Here is a 15,323-nt window from a genome sequence, read left to right as displayed (position 1 = left end):
GTTCTGTTTCACAACTGAAAATGCCCCTTCATTGTTTTTCCATGCTAGCACACTCCTGTGCAAATGTATCCAACATCAGAAACAGAATGACAATTCAAAAGGCAACATCCAGACCAAGAGTTTGCTAAAGAAATATGTGAATGAAATACCACAATCCAGACTTTGAGATTTCCTCAAAGGAGTATTTCACATACAGCTACTAAACAGCTGTCAGACAGAATGAACACAACCCAATGCCAACAGAAGAGAAAACCTTGACTTCAGCCCCATATCCAGGCAAGGAAACCCTCGAGGAGAGCACATAATTGCAGTGTGGGCTTCAAGAAAGGCTCCTGGGATGAGACTCCAGAGCAAGGAGAAGTTTCCCCGAGGCTTCCGTGCGACGGCAGGAGCGCAGCGAGGCCTCACCTTCGATGGGGATGACAGACGGCTCCTTGATGGAGGGCGAGATGGCTCTTTTCTCCGCCACGGCCGCCTCTGCCAGGCGTCCCAGGGCGCTGAGCGGCGGCGTGGAGGAGAGCTTGGGCCGCTTGCTCAGCCCGGGCAGCCCCGCCGGGCCCGCCAAGGCGGCGGCCGCGTCCCGCTTGCGCTCCGAGGGCAGCCCGGGCGGCGCCGGCTTCAGCAGCGTGACGGCGGCCTTGCCCTCGCCGCTCTGCCCCTTGGAGCCCAGCGCGATGAAGTCTCCGGGCGGCGGGTGCGCTGCGAGGGGAGACACGGCCACAGTGAGCGACAGCGACAGCGAGCGACAGCGAGCGACAGCGCCGTTTGCCCCCCGCCCGCCCGGCCGGCCCCGCGGGACTCACCGGAGGGCTTGGGCACGGCGCTGGGCCGCCGCACGGCCGCCGCCTTCGGCCGGTTCATGGCGCCGCCGAGTACCGGCCCAGGGACGGACCGAGCGACGGCCGGGACGGACGGACAAACACCGGGCACCGACGGCCGGACCGACCGACGGCCGCGGCCACACGGAACCGGAACCGCCGCCGCAGCGCACCGCCCGGCCCGGCCCGCCCCGCTGGGCAGCGCCGTCTGGCGGGCGGGAGGGGAACTGCACCGCCGGGAGATCGGGGGGAGCCCGCGGTCAGCGAGGCTGCAAGATGCAGAATATGTGAACATCTTCTTTAAAAAGATGCTCTTTGGTGCTTGATCCGTCTCTTCTCCCACGCCACTAGCAGCAGGACAAGAGGACATAGTCTCAGGCAGCACCAGGGGGTGTTAAGTCTGACATCAGGAGGAATTTCTTCACGGAAAGGGGGATTACAAATTGGAATGGGCTGCCCAGGGTAGTGATCGAGTCTCTGGAGGTGTTCAAGACATGACTGGATGCAGCACTCAGCCCCATGGTGTATGAAAAAGTGATTAGTCCACGACTGGACTTGATTTTGGAGGTCTTTTCCAGCTTAAATGATTCTGTGATTGGGGGATCAGGGATCAGAGGGGAATCAAGGAGGTGGGATTGGAAGCTGGAGTCGGCTGAAATTGGGGAGCTGAAAATAGTGGCTGAAGTTGCAGGGGTGGAATGTGAGGCTGGAATTGGGGGTGTTGGATTGGGGCTAAAACTGAGCAGCTGAAATCAGGGTGATGGAGCCAGGAGAACCGAGGTCGAGGACTAAAATGAGGGGCCCCACAGCAACTGGCTGCCCACCCCCTCTCCCCCATGCCACTCCTTCTGTCCCCATATCACGCTCCCAGGACACGTTCTCCACATGCCTTTATTGCAGTGGGGACCGCAGGGACCCACACCTCCACCCACACCACCCACCACCCAGGACCACGCAGGGGCACCCAGCAGCCAAGCCCCCGTCCCACGCCCCCTGTCCCCAGCTGTGCTGGAGGGGGACGAGCAGCAGCAGGTGACAGTCCCCAATGCTCTCTCCGTGGCAGCATCCCGGCTTCAGGGGCTGGAGCATGGACCATCTCCCAGCAGAGTGTCCTGGTGGGGTGAGGTGACCCCACGGCCCCCTGCTCACAGCCACTGCAGGGAGAAGCCCTGGCTGAGGATCATGCCAAGGTCACTCACGTTGAGAACCTGTGGGGGGGGGAGGAATTTCTTCACGGAAAGGGGGATTACAAATTGGAATGGGCTGCCCAGGGTAGTGATCGAGTCTCTGGAGGTGTTCAAGACATGACTGGATGCAGCACTCAGCCTCATGGTGTATGAAAAAGTGATTAGTCCACGGCTGGACTTGATTTTGGAGGTCTTTTCCAGCTTAAATGATTCTGTGATTGGGGGATCAGGGATCAGAGGGGAATCAAGGAGGTGGGATTGGAAGCTGGAGTCGGCTGAAATTGGGGAGCTGAAAATAGTGGCTGAAGTTGCAGGGGTGGAATGTGAGGCTGGAATTGGGGGTGTTGGATTGGGGCTAAAACTGAGCAGCTGAAATCAGGGTGATGGAGCCAGGAGAACCGAGGTCGAGGACTAAAATGAGGGGCCCCACAGCAACTGGCTGCCCACCCCCTCTCCCCCATGCCACTCCTTCTGTCCCCATATCACGCTCCCAGGACACGTTCTCCACATGCCTTTATTGCAGTGGGGACCGCAGGGACCCACACCTCCACCCACACCACCCACCACCCAGGACCACGCAGGGGCACCCAGCAGCCAAGCCCCCGTCCCACGCCCCCTGTCCCCAGCTGTGCTGGAGGGGGACGAGCAGCAGCAGGTGACAGTCCCCAATGCTCTCTCCGTGGCAGCATCCCGGCTTCAGGGGCTGGAGCATGGACCATCTCCCAGCAGAGTGTCCTGGTGGGGTGAGGTGACCCCACGGCCCCCTGCTCACAGCCACTGCAGGGAGAAGCCCTGGCTGAGGATCATGCCAAGGTCACTCACGTTGAGAACCTGTGGGGGGAGACAAGACATTGTGGGGTACAGACTTGACAGGAGGGAAGTGGAGAATGCTTTCCCCTAAACCCTGGCATGGCAGGAGAGCCACACAGAGTCCTCACCCTCTCTTTGGTCACACTGTGACCCTGGAGGAGGAGGGGTGGAGACCCTCAGGATGAGGACCCCCACCCAGCAAAGTGCACCCCGAAATGGGGCCATACCTGGTTGTCCAGGTAGGAAAAGGGCTTCTCCTGGCCATTCAGGAGGACCTTGCTGGGCGGCTTCTGCACCCCAAAGATGCTCAGTGTGCCAATGGTGACCTTGGTGGCCTCAGTGCTGGCATGGAGGACGGTGGAGGTGAAGATGTTCTGTAGGAGGGGACAGCATGACCTCAAGGTGACCAGCTACCATGGGACCCCCCACTCCTGCCCTCCCCACCACATCCCACCTGTGTGACATTGAACACCACATAGGAGTAGTTGCCCTTCTCAAAGGTGTCCAGGCTCTCGCCATCATCCCAGAAAAGGTCACCCCAGGCAGTGGCATGCGAGGACAAGGCCACGATGAGACGCAGGGGATTCCCTCGGGTTGCCTCTGTGGTGGTTCCTGGTTTCTGGGGTTCAAAGAAATGGGCTCTGTAGGGCCATGACCACTGGGTCCAGGAGCTGAGGTGCTGGGGGACACACACGCTGTGGACAGCACCCAGGGAGCTGAGGGGTGGGCACTCACCTGGGTGGGCAGGATGGAACCTTCCCGGATGTGCAGGTTGAGGTGCTCCAGAGGGGCTGACATCTTCAACATCTCCCCACTGCTGTTCACCGAGTTGCCCTGGGCAGGCGGTGAGAGACATGAGTCTGAGGGATCAGGGCTCAGGCACAGGTCTGCAGGGCAGCCATTCCCAACCCCCCTCCATTAGGGCTCCCTGGGCTCAGCCAGGGCTTCCCACCCACAGCCCCAAGAGGGTCAAGCAGGGATCACCCTGGCCAAATGCCATGATGCTCCTCACCGTGTAGAAGTCGTACCACGTGCCTTGGGGGACGTAACCTGTGACTGAGTCCACCCCAGGCTCCAGCACTGGGGTTACCAGCAGGCTCTGGCCCCACAGGAACTGCCTGTCCAGCTCCCAGGTGGCCACATCCCAAGGGAACCTGCAGCGGGATGGAGACGCCACTCGATCTCCCTGATTCAACCCAAGCATCTCCCCAGCTCCCGGTGGGGATGGCCTTACTCAAAGAACAAGGGCCGGGCCACGGTGTCCCCTTGCAGGTGGGCACGGTGGAAAAGAGTGTAGAGGAAGGGCAGGAGGGAATAGCGGGTCAGCAGCACGTCCTTCATGGCTGTCCTGGCTGCGGGGCTGAACGCTGCTGGGTCCTGGGGCTGGGGGAGACACGGGCAGTCAGCAGCTGTCCCACCCCGACCCCCAACCCCAATTCCTGCATCCCCCATTCCACACCCCATATCCTGCATCCCCCCTCCCACATCCCATCTCCTGCATCCCCCATCCCACACCCCATATCCTGCATCCCCCCTCCCACATCCCATCTCCTGCATCCCCCATCCCACATCCCATATCCTGCATCCCCGCTCCCACATCCCACCTCCTGCATCCCCCACTCCACATCCCATATCCTGCATCCCCATCCCATATCCTGCACCCCAGCCCTAGGATGCCGCCCACTGGGCACACTGCCCTCGACCTTCTCGTTCTGGGTGTTGTGGTTGCGAGCGAAGGGGTAGAAGGCACCGAGCTGCATCCAGCGGGTGCACAGCTCCTCCGAGGTGCTGCCGGAGAAGCCGCAGATGTCTGCCCCGACCAGCGGGATGCCAAAGAGGCTGAAGCTCAGCAGCCCTGAGGGCGGGGACAGTCAACAGGGCACAGTTTCGGGGACATCTCCAAACAAGAAGAAAGCTCCAGGAGTGCTGGTAGGGGCTCCGTGCCACCCACCTGGAATCGAGTAACACATGTCCTTCCACTGGCTCTGGTTGTCACCCAGCCAGTGCCCTGAGTACCGGCCCTGGCTGGGGAAGGTGGAGCGGGAGATGAGGAAGGGGCGCTTCCCCCGGATCTTGATCAAGGCGCTGGAAAACAACAGGAGAGCTGGGGGCAGAAGGTAAGAGCAGCCCACCGGGTGTTTGCCTTATCCCACAAAAACTGAGGGAAAATTCCAGCCCCCTGGCAGAGGGGCAAGAGTCAGTCCAAGCAGTATGGCAAAGGCTCCCAGCAGGACCAGCCTCATTCACCCATTCCTCCCAGAGCAGTGTCAGCTCCCCTTTTCTCCTGGATTATTCCCATCCCAGAGGCTGTGAGCAGCCAGAGCTTTTCCGCTTCAGATCCCACTCAAACCCCCATCCTTTTCCTACTCAGCTCTGAGAAGGATTTTGTCCCAGCCCATTCCCAGGCTGTCAGGAAGTGGGATGCTCAGGTACCTTGCTGTGGCTTTGGCTTCCATCAGCCCATAGAGGTTGTGGAGGTTGTAGTGCACTGAGACTTTCTGCTTTGCCGAGGCACACACCGTCTTAGCAGAGAGGGAATCGCCCAGCACGGCTGCCAGGAGGGACAGCCCAGTTGGACTCACCTGGGGTGCAGGGGATATGGACTCCCCACACTTGCTGGCTCTGGGTCAGCCCTCCCACAGCCAGCTGGCACTGCCAACCCAGTGCCAAAAGCTCATGAAAATGGCCCCATCCTGCACCCTGACGTGGCCCTAACAAGTGTGCATGGCTTAGACATGGATACTGGCACATGAAGGAAGCGATGGAGGCATTCAGGGTGTAAAAGAGACACAATGTCTCTTAGAAATGGTTTTCCTTCACCACACTCAGTTGGCAGCCATCTCAAAGCACACAATACCTATGAGCACAGCCTTGTATCTCATCTCCCTCCTTACCTGGAGTGTAGGGTGGGTTGTCCAGCTCTCCTGGGGGGCAGCCATCTTCAGACCCATCCATGAAGTTGGATGGCTCATTCATGTCCTAAGCAAAAAAAATTGTGCTGCAATTTCGGGTGTATGTTTTTGGGATTAGTGGTAGACCTGGAAAATTTGAGGGACAGTCCTGCCAGGACACACACCGGGCATGAGCTGAGCTGCTGGCAGGGAGCAACCCACGGGCAAGGAGGGACTTACGATCCAGAGGCCATCAAAGGGCACGTGGGCATAGAAGTGCTGCAGGTTCTCCAGCCACCACTGGTGTGTATCTGGGTTGGAGAAGTCTGCAAAGGCAGTGAAACCAGGCCAGACCTGTGGGCACACCACAAATCCATGGCTTCAGCGAGCAGCTGATTGTGGGGAGCCACCATGGGGAACAGGGTACCACAGCACGCCAGGGATTTCAGCTGGGGGTGAAAGAGGCAATGAGACAGAAGATAAACCCAGCCAATGCTTCAAGTCCTGGGTGCTACACACACAGCATCCCTTCTACTCCATGGTACCAGGAGGAACCAGGTACCATGAGTAGTCCCCACAGTCTGTGGCAGTGGCAGCTGATGGAGCTGCTCTGTCCCCACTTGCACAAGGCCTGATACCACCTCACTAAGAACATCTCAGGGAAAAGCTATGAATTCTCTGTGCTTTGCCACATTCCAGGAATTTTAGGCAATTCATTCTCTCCCATGTTTTCAGGCTACATCAAAAGCTCCCTCCTTGGAGACAGCGAGAGAGAGCAGGTGGGAGAAAACAGGCAGAGGGGTCAAAGTGGGAGGGAACAGCTGCAAGCAGGTCTCGAGGCACACTGCTCCTCACAACAACCTCCCCTCACCCCAGAAACAGGAAGGGAGAGAAATCAGATGATCAGCCTTAGGCAGCACTGCTGACTCTGTTAAGCTCATATGACTTCCACAGGCTCCTCTGCTGAGCAGGGGCTGGTCCCCAGGCTGGTGAAGACACCAGGAGGTGACACATGAGGACAAGGGCTGAGCCAGGCTCTGGCAATTATCCCAGAGAAGTCCCTTGGCCACTTGGCTTTCCCTCTGTTGTGATGAAATCCCAGCCCTGGTGTTGCACAACCCACTGGGCTGGGATTTCTCCCTGGAGCTCCTCACCTGCCCGATGAGTGGCTGCCCTTGGGTGGTGTTGAGGAACAAGCCCCGTCTCAAGCCTTCATCAAAAGGCCAGTAGGAGCCGTGGGGGCTGGTGCTGCTGATGCCAGGATCCTGGGGATGGAGCAGAGGGTTAGTGCCACTCCAGGCAGACCACGGCTCCTTCTCCTGGCCAGACCATTGTGATTCACAGAAGAGAACCCAGACAGGGTCAGCCAAAGCCCACACACAGCAGTTGTTTCCCCTCAAGGGGAAGAGAAACTTGCATCAACGCCTCCAGGCATGTTTTCTAAAATGCCACTTCTGCAAGTCCCCAGGACCCATTACGGTGTTTTGGGGAGGAGGGGACAAATACAAGAAATCTTGTTCTTATGCAAGAAATGTCAGGTCACGGACAGGGCTACTACAGAGAGTTCAATGAGGAGGAAATCCAACTTCCTCCTGCAAGGACCTGCTGGTCCCCACTGCCTGCAGCAAGCAGAATCCATGCCCCCACTCCTTGCAGAGGGAAGAAGGGACACGTCACAAGATCCCAGCACTTGCAGGGATGTGAGAACACTTGAGCTGAGCATCCACAAGTTACACTGCCTGACCCACAGTTCCTCTATTCCTTCTCTCACAGGGGTCAGGGCCATCCTTGTACCCACAGAAAGACAGGAGCACAGCACAGGAACCTGGCTGTGTCTCCAAGGTCTCTGCATTAGGGGGATTTCCAGTCACAGTTTCCAGCTGCCTGACCAGCACTGGGAACTGGCCTCCTACAAAAATCCCCAGAGCCAGGAATGACCAGCTGGGACCAGGAGCATCCATTATGCCCTTGTCTGACATCCCTGCAGCAAAAACAGCACAGTGGGAGAGGAGGGGGAATACCAAGATCATAACGTAGCGCTGCCCGTGTTTGTGGAGGTCTTCCACCAGGGAGGGGAGGGAGGCAAACTTCTGGGAATCCAAGGTGAAGTCTCGGTACCCATCCATGTAATCGATGTCATTCCACTGCCCATCCTGCAGGAAAGAGGCTCAGGAATGGGTGATGGAGACTGGACTCCCTGCCCCACAGGCCTGGGGGTTACCTGGGGGATCTGGTAGTTCCTCATGGCTCTCACGGTCTGCCAGGTGTCATTGCTGGATCCGTAGCCCCAGCGGCAGAGGTGGAAGCCGAGAGCCCAGATGGGTGGCATGGCTGGGAAACCTGCAGTGGGACAGTGGGAGCATGGATGGGGTTTCCCAAGATGAGAGCAGCATCTCAAAAGGATGGGAAGGTAAGGGCAGAGGGAGGATAAAAGGGGATCACTGAGTGCAGTGTGCTGGAAGGGCTGGGGATGGGACAGCTGGGGGATGCTGATCCCTCCCCAGCTGAGAGGGCCGGGGATGGTGGTGAAGCTGGGGTGAGACACGGATGTGGGCATGAAGGAGGTGCTCGCAGAGAGCTGTGTTGGGATGTGGGCACTTACCTATCACCTGCTGGTACTGCTGGATGACCATGTTGGGATCGGGCCCCAGGAAGATGTAAAAATCCAGTACCCCTCCAATGGTCCTCCAGGTCAGGCCTGGAGCAGGCTGCAGAGCCACCTCTTTCAGTGGGAAGGTAGAAAGGGAAGGAAGAGAAGAGAAGAGAAGAGAAAAAGGTCGTGACAACTGGTGAGCAGTCCCCAGACCTCAGCCCCTATGATGGGGCCCAGGCAGCACCACAGGCAATGCTCAGGGGAATAGAGAAATCCCTGTCTTGCACTCAGCAGATGCTAAATGGGTGTCTGGAAGCTTAAATCATCACAGCCCAGAGAGATCATGGGTTTATGCTATCTTGAAAATCTGCTCTTTAATCTCAAATCTGTGCCAGCTTCCACTGCTGGACCAAGACTAAGCACTTCAGTGCAGTGCTTTCCTTCATGTCCTCCCCTGAAATCCCCTCCTAAGTGAATCGAGAGCCACTTGTACAAGCAAGCACGTGGGAGCCAGGCCTTTCCTGGGAAGGGCTCTTCACATGGAGCAGCCTTTTCACCTCATCTCAGGTGGCTGCATCTCAAAGGAGCTCCTCCTCGGCAGCATCACAGCAACAGAGCTGAGCACAGCTGGAGCCCCGGTGCGAGCAGCATCATTCCAGCTGCAAGAGGCAGCTGCAGGGAGGGACGGGTGGTCCTGGTGCTGCCCCTGGCACGGCAGGAGCTGCTGTGCTATCAGCTGGCACACACGGGCAGACCCCACGGCCGCAGCTGGCGCAGCACAGCTGGGAAGAGCGCAGGTGACAGATGGCACCCCTGGCTGCACCCCACTGCTGCCAGAGCAGGGGAATGGGCATGGAGCTGCATGCAGGGGACTCGCTTTCCTGATGGCAGCTCGGCAGCTGGGCGTGTGGTTAAACTGCTCGGCAGTTGCTAAAGAGCCTCGCCGTAGCCAGGAAACAGATGGCTGCGCTCAATAACGGAGCCATCAAACCACATCTTTCCTTTTTATGGTTTCCTCTCACCCCAAGGTCCCAAAGTGGCCACTCCAGCAGCTCCCATCTGTCCCAATCTGCCAGGTCCTCCACAATGGTCAAGCTGGCCTGGGGTCCCCTGGACACTTACCCATGGCATTGCTGTTGAGTAGGAAAACACCATGAGCATTTCCACCCTCCTCCATCAGCAGGTAGAAGGGGTGAGCACCGTACAGGTTGAATGATTCCTGCAAGGAGAGGTTCCCAGTAAAACAGAAAAGAGGGCAAAGCAGGAGAGCCCCATGTCACTGAAGGTGAATAAATGATCCTGAGCTGTATTTGCTGCCACCACCTAACCAGGCATCTGTCACTCCTCTGGAGCACAAGGCAAGGAACGAGGATAGGTTTGGAGCTTAAGGCCATGGGAGGCTGCTTCTTCCTCCAGCTCAGGGGCTGCTACTGAGTTGGGCTGGGTGAGGGGGAAACCTCCTGCCTCACCACAACACATTGCACCAGGAGCAGGGTGGAGCGGAAACACCCAGAGCCCTTGGAGTGCCAAGAGCATTTTGCAATTGCTCTGAAATCCTCCCTGGCACATACCTGCTCATCAGCCTCAACCATCCCCAGCCTCTCCCAGTGCTGCTGCCCACCCCTGCCATGCTTTCCCAGGGTTTTTCCAAGGCACAGGAGAGGGGCACTCCTGCCCTCAGCCCCTGCACCCCGACGGGGAGAGGGCAGAGGTACCGTGGGAGAGACGTCGCGAGCCCACAGTGTGAGGGTGTTCCAGTCCAGGCTGTGCAGGAGGCTGCCACGGTGCTCCCCCAGCCCATAGAGGAACTTGGATGGGAGTGATGTAGAGATCTGGAGAAACTGGTCAGCAAAGATCAAGGGGGCCACGGTGGTATTTAGCCTGCCAGGGTGACACCAAGAAAGAGAGAGGGTCAAGAGAAGGTTTAGGGACTCATTAGGATGCATTTGCCCTTGAATAACTGATCTCTTCCCTCTCAAATCATCTAGGGGAAGTCTAGCAGCACATCCCACCTTGCATGCAGCCCAACACCCTGGCCCAGGAGCAAATTCAGGTCTGGCTGGACACAAGGCACAGCACAAGCCAGCCTGACCCGGCATAGCACAGCCTTCTCTTTGACACCAGAAGTTTCCACCCAGGTTATTATTAACCACTGAGGTGATATGGCCTTGGGGTTTCTCAGCCTGCTGTCACTGATAAGCAGCTCCCAAGTACAGAATGGACCACAGCCACCAGCAAATGGAAAATAGGAGGAAAGGATGGGATCCCAAAACACCCTGACCAGACATTGTCCAGCTGCTGGTGCTTGCCACCAACTTAGTGTGGGCAAAGCCGTGGAGGTGACAGAAGCTGTACAGCAAAGTCACCCACAGTCCTTTTCCACAAAAAGCCTGGAGCTGTAGGTGTGCCTTGGACAGCCAGGAAAACCCAAAAGCAGGGAGAGGGCAAAGCCACAACTGTTCTCTGACATTTTTCCTGAGCCACCAGATCATTTATTGGTGATGTGCTGGGATCTACACAATGTTTGGCTTCTGTAGGACCCTGAGAGGAATCAGAGCACTGGGAAGTCTTTGGGATGCTGATCCCACACAGGTCTGCCATGCCAGAGCAAGCATGTGGCAGCCCCTGGGGCAAGGAAGCCACCTGCTGCCACATCCCCATGTCAGCACTGCTCAAAAGATACAAGAGAAAGGGCAATAATTGGCTGGAGACCTCACAGCAAGGGTTTTCCTAATGGAAAACCTCTGAGAAGTATGCTGGAGCCTGCCAGGGTGGGAAAAACTTCTCTGCACCTGAGACAGTGTGAGCATGAGGTGAGTCCTTACAGCACTGTCCCTGTTGCCTTGCGCTGCAGCAGCACCCCAAAGGGGTCCCAGGAGAAGTTCAAGCTGTAGATGGGGTTTTCTGCTCTCTTCATCACCCGGGGAACATCGAGGGGAACCTCATAGCGTGGGTTGGCTGCATCTGTTATCTGCAAAAGGGAGAAAAAGGGCTTTAAAGACCAGCAAAGCAAGAGGGTAAAGTGCTGGAGATGGCACCACACAACCAGCACAGCAGATCCCAGACTTGATCCAAGCAAGGGATCCTACAGGATGGCAGGTGCAAGGGTCAGGAGCACAGCCACAGGCACTTGAGGGCAGCCAGCAGGAAGCTCACCTTGATGTGCAGCCGCGTGTCCGTCTCAAACTCCACATCCAGCCTCAGCTTCTCTATGTCCCGGGGGTAATAGGCCTTCTCCCTCCGCAGCAGCAGCCCCACCATGCCCAGCGCTGTCTGGTTGAGGCTCTCCAGGGTGTAGCTGGGGAAGTCAGGGGGGTAGAAGCACCAGGGCACCCCCTGCTTGCCCTCTGCCAGCGGGGGACTCTGGATGAAGCAGCACCCTCGGCTTTCACAGAGCTCCTGGGTCACCACCACGCGCCGCTCTGGGTAGCAGTCAAAGCGATGGCTCTCGGGTACCACGAGACATTTTGGGGGTGCTGTGGGTCCGAGCCAGCCCCCCGACACTTGCCGCAGCACCCAGACAGTGATGGTGCTCAGCAGAACAGCGGCCACCAGCAGCCCGCTGCCCACCCACCATGGGGCCAGCTTCCCATGGCCGGGGGGCATCGGGGCAGCCCCCTCCTCTTCCACCCGGCATGCTGCTGGCTGTGCTGTCGTCAGCTTCTGGTACGACTTCATTGTCCTGGTGCTGGATGGAAGGGGAGACGGTGGCAGGTGTGATAGAGACAGAGGGGGAGAGCTTGCCCAGGCCTCAAGGACAGCTTCCCCCTCTCCTGATGCCTGTGGTTTGGGCAGAGCCTGCTCCCTCAGCACCCTGCAGCATCACATCTTCAGCCAAGATGCACTCAGCAAAGGAAGGCTTTGCCAGGGTCAGGTGGTCCTGACCTGCTAAGTGTGGGGAGACACTGACACCTGACTGTCCACCAATCCCGAGGGACAAAGCACCATTTGCTTTTGGGAGGTGGCAGAGTGGCCCCTCAAGGAGTTTTTCACTGGTCTGAATTAATGGGCTGCAGTGTTTCTGGAAGGTGCAAGCAAAACCGAGCTTGCTCTTCCTGTGGGAACACAGCTGTGATGCTGAGAGCTGCAGCTCCGAGGTGTGGACCATTCTCTGCCCTGAGCATTCTTCTGCTCTGATCATCCTCTTCGAGCATCCTCTGTCATCATTGTCCAAAGCCCTGACTCAGAGGTTTTAGACCCGAGGACGGCTGAGCAAGGGATGGCTGGAAATATGCCATTAGTCCTTGCTTTCCACTGATAAATGCTGATTCTGACAACCTCTCAGGCAAACAACTCCCGGACTCTAAGCAAAGGAGACCCCCATGCTCTAGTTAAGTTTGCAGGCAGCAATCTCAGCGTCTTAAAAAAAGAGACACAATTTTCTTGTCTCCGTCTCCTCACTCTCACTCAGACCCCGCACCCCTCACCCTCCTCCCTGCAAAAGCTCAGAAAACGGTTCCATCCCCCACCAACACCTTCAGTCCCCAGCCCTCTCTCAGCTCGGGCCACCCCGATGTCTGAACCCGCCGGGGCCTGGCCGCGCACCTCCCGGAGCGGCAGCGCCTCCGCCCGCTGCCACCGCCCGCCGCCTCCCCACGCGCGGCCGGCCCCGGGCTGGCAGCGAGCCCCGGGGCCGTGCGCCCGCCACGGCACTCCCGGGGGCACTGCCCGGCCGCTTCGCAGCGGCGACACTGCGGGCGGGCCGGGGGGACACACAGCCGGGGGGACACAGCGCCGCGCCCCGGGAGCCCCTGCCCGCCTGCGGGCCCCGCTCCGGCCGTGCCGGCGCTTACATACACGAGTCTCCTCTTGACATTGTGGCTGCGGGCAGCGGGCAGCGGGCAGCGCTCCCGGCGCTGCGGCTCCGCCGGCCCCGCCGTAAACACCCGACGAGGCGCTCGGCCGGCTCCTACCGCGCCTCTCTAGTAGCAGCGCATCCCCGCACGCCCCTCCTCCGCTCGCTCTTCCGCGTTGGGTGCTTTTTTAAATTTTATTTTTAATATTTGTGTCTACGCTCGGTGCTGTTCAAGGGTGGAGAGTATGGGAGAGCAGCGGGGTTTTTTTTAGGTTTTTCCACAGTTGATGCACGCAGGGTGTCAAAACTCAAAGAATTAACACCTCTGTTTAGGTGACTAAACCTCTGTGCCCCTTTATAGGGTGGCACTTTATCCCTGCTCAGTGGCTTCAGGGAATCGTGATGCTGGGTGTGCTTTGGGCCAGATTCACAAAATCCCAAACATCCCAGAACCTTTCTCCATCCAAATTTTCACCAGACGTCCTGTCTCCCATGCACTCCTCTTCATTTGCTTAACAAGTGTGTGTGCTGCACAGGCTTTCCCACTTTTCAAGGGACTGCAGAGCTGCTCCTTGTTTACTACAGAAGGCCACCACTGTCTAAAGTTCAGCAGCGAATAAAAACAGACCTTTGGAGCACAGGTACTTTCCTCAGGGAATGAAAACAAAAAGTAACTTGTGAATAGCACAATTCATCCAGAAACAGAATTTCAGGTGACACAGCTGCTCCCCTCCTGCTATATGTGATCTGTCAAACCCCATGTTGTTGCAAAAATTGGGGGCAATACTTTAATTCTGGTGAGCCCTATGTGCAGGGCTGTCATCACAGAGGGTGAAACCCCCATTCAGGATGCAGCCAGCCCATTCCTGCTGGTGGTCCTCCTTGAGGATCACCATCTCATGGATGTCTCAGGGATAAATCTTGGATGATTTAGGATGGCTCTGACCACTCTTAGTTACCACCACTCAGAGAGAGCACAAGGAGCAGGTAGCTGTGTTGGGGACATCAGTGGCCCCAAAGGCTCCCACACCCAGCATCCCTCTCCTTGCTTGTCTTGGCTCTCTGAGCCACTAAAACCTTCCTGAATGGAAAGGAGATCTGAAGACAAACCTCAAGGCATCAGTGGAGACCACAGTGAGGGCTGAAATCTGCCCCCTAGCCCTTAGCTCACCCTGCCCCAGCACCCAGTGCAGGATTTCAGTGAGTATCTGCAAATCTGGGAGAGGTGAAGGCCAAAGCTGTTGCAGCTACACTGGACAGCAGCTTCATGCCACCCACCACCTGGGAGCTTTAGCCAACCCCATTAGCTCAGTTCCAATGACAAATAGGGATTTCTTAACATCAGGGAGGTGCATTCACTAAACCTTGCTCTGGCTGCCCAGATCCATGGGGCTGTGCCAGATATGAGGCTCCCTGTGTTTTGCAGCTTGTGTTGTTCAAAGGGAGCAGGGAGAGATGGGATCTTACTCACAGCCTCACTCATGGCCCTTAGAGCTGCTCCAGTATTTGGCCCCAAGGCTGGAAAGCACAAATTGCATGGGGCTGACACAGACTTTCCAACTTTGTTATGGGTGTAAAGAAATCAAAACAAGCCCAGCTGAGATGGAGGCAGTTTGGTTTAGTCAATTGCCTGTGTTACTGCATTTTTTGATGCATTATCGTCGTTGTTGGATGCCCCCAGGGTCTGAAATGCTGCTCACCATTGGGTGCAGGGTGCTGTGTTTAGCAGCTCACAAAACTGCACGAGGAAAGTGCAAAGATTGGGTTGAGGATCCAGCCCTCACAGGATTTGGCCCTGCTGCCACGCTCAGGGGGCTGCAGGACAGGCAGTGCTGGGCACAGGCTGGTCCAGAGCTAGTGGAGGACAAGGCTGGTCAGTGGCCACCTCGAGGAGCCCAGGGAACAAGTGAGTCCTCCCAAGAGCAATGGAGTGCCCAGGACACATTTCCCCACCATCATTTGCCCTGCAACAAGGCCAAGTGCTGGTGCTGCACTTGGGTCAGGGTAACTCCTGCTATCAACCCAGGCTGGGGGATGAAAGGATCAAGAGTAGCCCTTCCAAGGATTTGGGGGTGCTGGTGGATGTGAGGCTAGATATGAGACAACAAAGCACTTTCAGCCTGGAAAGCCTGAAAAGCCTGCATGTCCTGGGCTGCACCAAAAGCTGAGGGGCAAGCAGCTCAAGGGAAGTGATTCTACCCCTCTGCTCTATGAGACCCCACCAGCAGT

At 57.5% G+C, this 15,323-nt stretch overlaps 2 protein-coding genes across 6 annotated transcripts in view; both read right to left on the bottom strand.

The window, feature by feature from the left end:
- The window catches only part of INTS1 (integrator complex subunit 1), a 28,009-nt gene extending 27,022 nt beyond the window's left edge, over positions 1–987 (bottom strand). For all 3 annotated transcript variants that reach the window (XM_041462384.1, XM_041462386.1, XM_041462385.1), the window contains exons 1-2: positions 804–987; positions 409–699 (exon numbers count right to left, since the gene is read on the bottom strand). In XM_041462384.1, the coding sequence (XP_041318318.1) occupies positions 409–699; positions 804–861 (349 nt within the window). In that variant the 5' untranslated portion in view covers positions 862–987. The remainder of the gene's footprint in view (positions 1–408; positions 700–803) is intronic.
- A 1,514-nt stretch (positions 988–2,501) lies between these two features.
- LOC121350845 (lysosomal alpha-glucosidase-like) overlaps positions 2,502–15,323 on the bottom strand; it is a 15,317-nt gene continuing 2,495 nt past the window's right edge. The window contains exons 1-20 of one of the 3 annotated variants that reach the window (XM_041462565.1): positions 13,097–13,246; positions 11,456–11,987; positions 11,125–11,270; positions 10,015–10,180; positions 9,422–9,518; positions 8,309–8,428; positions 7,928–8,046; positions 7,728–7,859; positions 6,861–6,971; positions 5,947–6,060; positions 5,710–5,794; positions 5,249–5,366; positions 4,767–4,900; positions 4,519–4,670; positions 4,050–4,198; positions 3,828–3,969; positions 3,551–3,649; positions 3,270–3,434; positions 3,043–3,189; positions 2,502–2,836 (exon numbers count right to left, since the gene is read on the bottom strand). In XM_041462565.1, the coding sequence (XP_041318499.1) occupies positions 2,774–2,836; positions 3,043–3,189; positions 3,270–3,434; positions 3,551–3,649; positions 3,828–3,969; positions 4,050–4,198; positions 4,519–4,670; positions 4,767–4,900; positions 5,249–5,366; positions 5,710–5,794; positions 5,947–6,060; positions 6,861–6,971; positions 7,728–7,859; positions 7,928–8,046; positions 8,309–8,428; positions 9,422–9,518; positions 10,015–10,180; positions 11,125–11,270; positions 11,456–11,977 (2,781 nt within the window). In that variant the 5' untranslated portion in view covers positions 11,978–11,987; positions 13,097–13,246 and the 3' untranslated portion in view covers positions 2,502–2,773. Of the gene's footprint in view, positions 2,837–3,042; positions 3,190–3,269; positions 3,435–3,550; positions 3,650–3,827; positions 3,970–4,049; positions 4,199–4,518; positions 4,671–4,766; positions 4,901–5,248; positions 5,367–5,709; positions 5,795–5,946; positions 6,061–6,860; positions 6,972–7,727; positions 7,860–7,927; positions 8,047–8,308; positions 8,429–9,421; positions 9,519–10,014; positions 10,181–11,124; positions 11,271–11,455; positions 11,988–12,844; positions 13,012–13,096; positions 13,247–15,323 lie in introns of those variants that run through there. The other 2 variants (XM_041462567.1, XM_041462566.1) reach the window with 2 other exon arrangements.

This window comes from Pyrgilauda ruficollis, unplaced genomic scaffold, assembly GCF_017590135.1.
Source record: "Pyrgilauda ruficollis isolate IOZ18807 unplaced genomic scaffold, ASM1759013v1 scaffold16, whole genome shotgun sequence".
Classification (NCBI taxonomy): Eukaryota; Metazoa; Chordata; class Aves; order Passeriformes; family Passeridae; genus Pyrgilauda; species Pyrgilauda ruficollis.
This window is presented reverse-complemented; position numbering and strand designations above follow the sequence as displayed.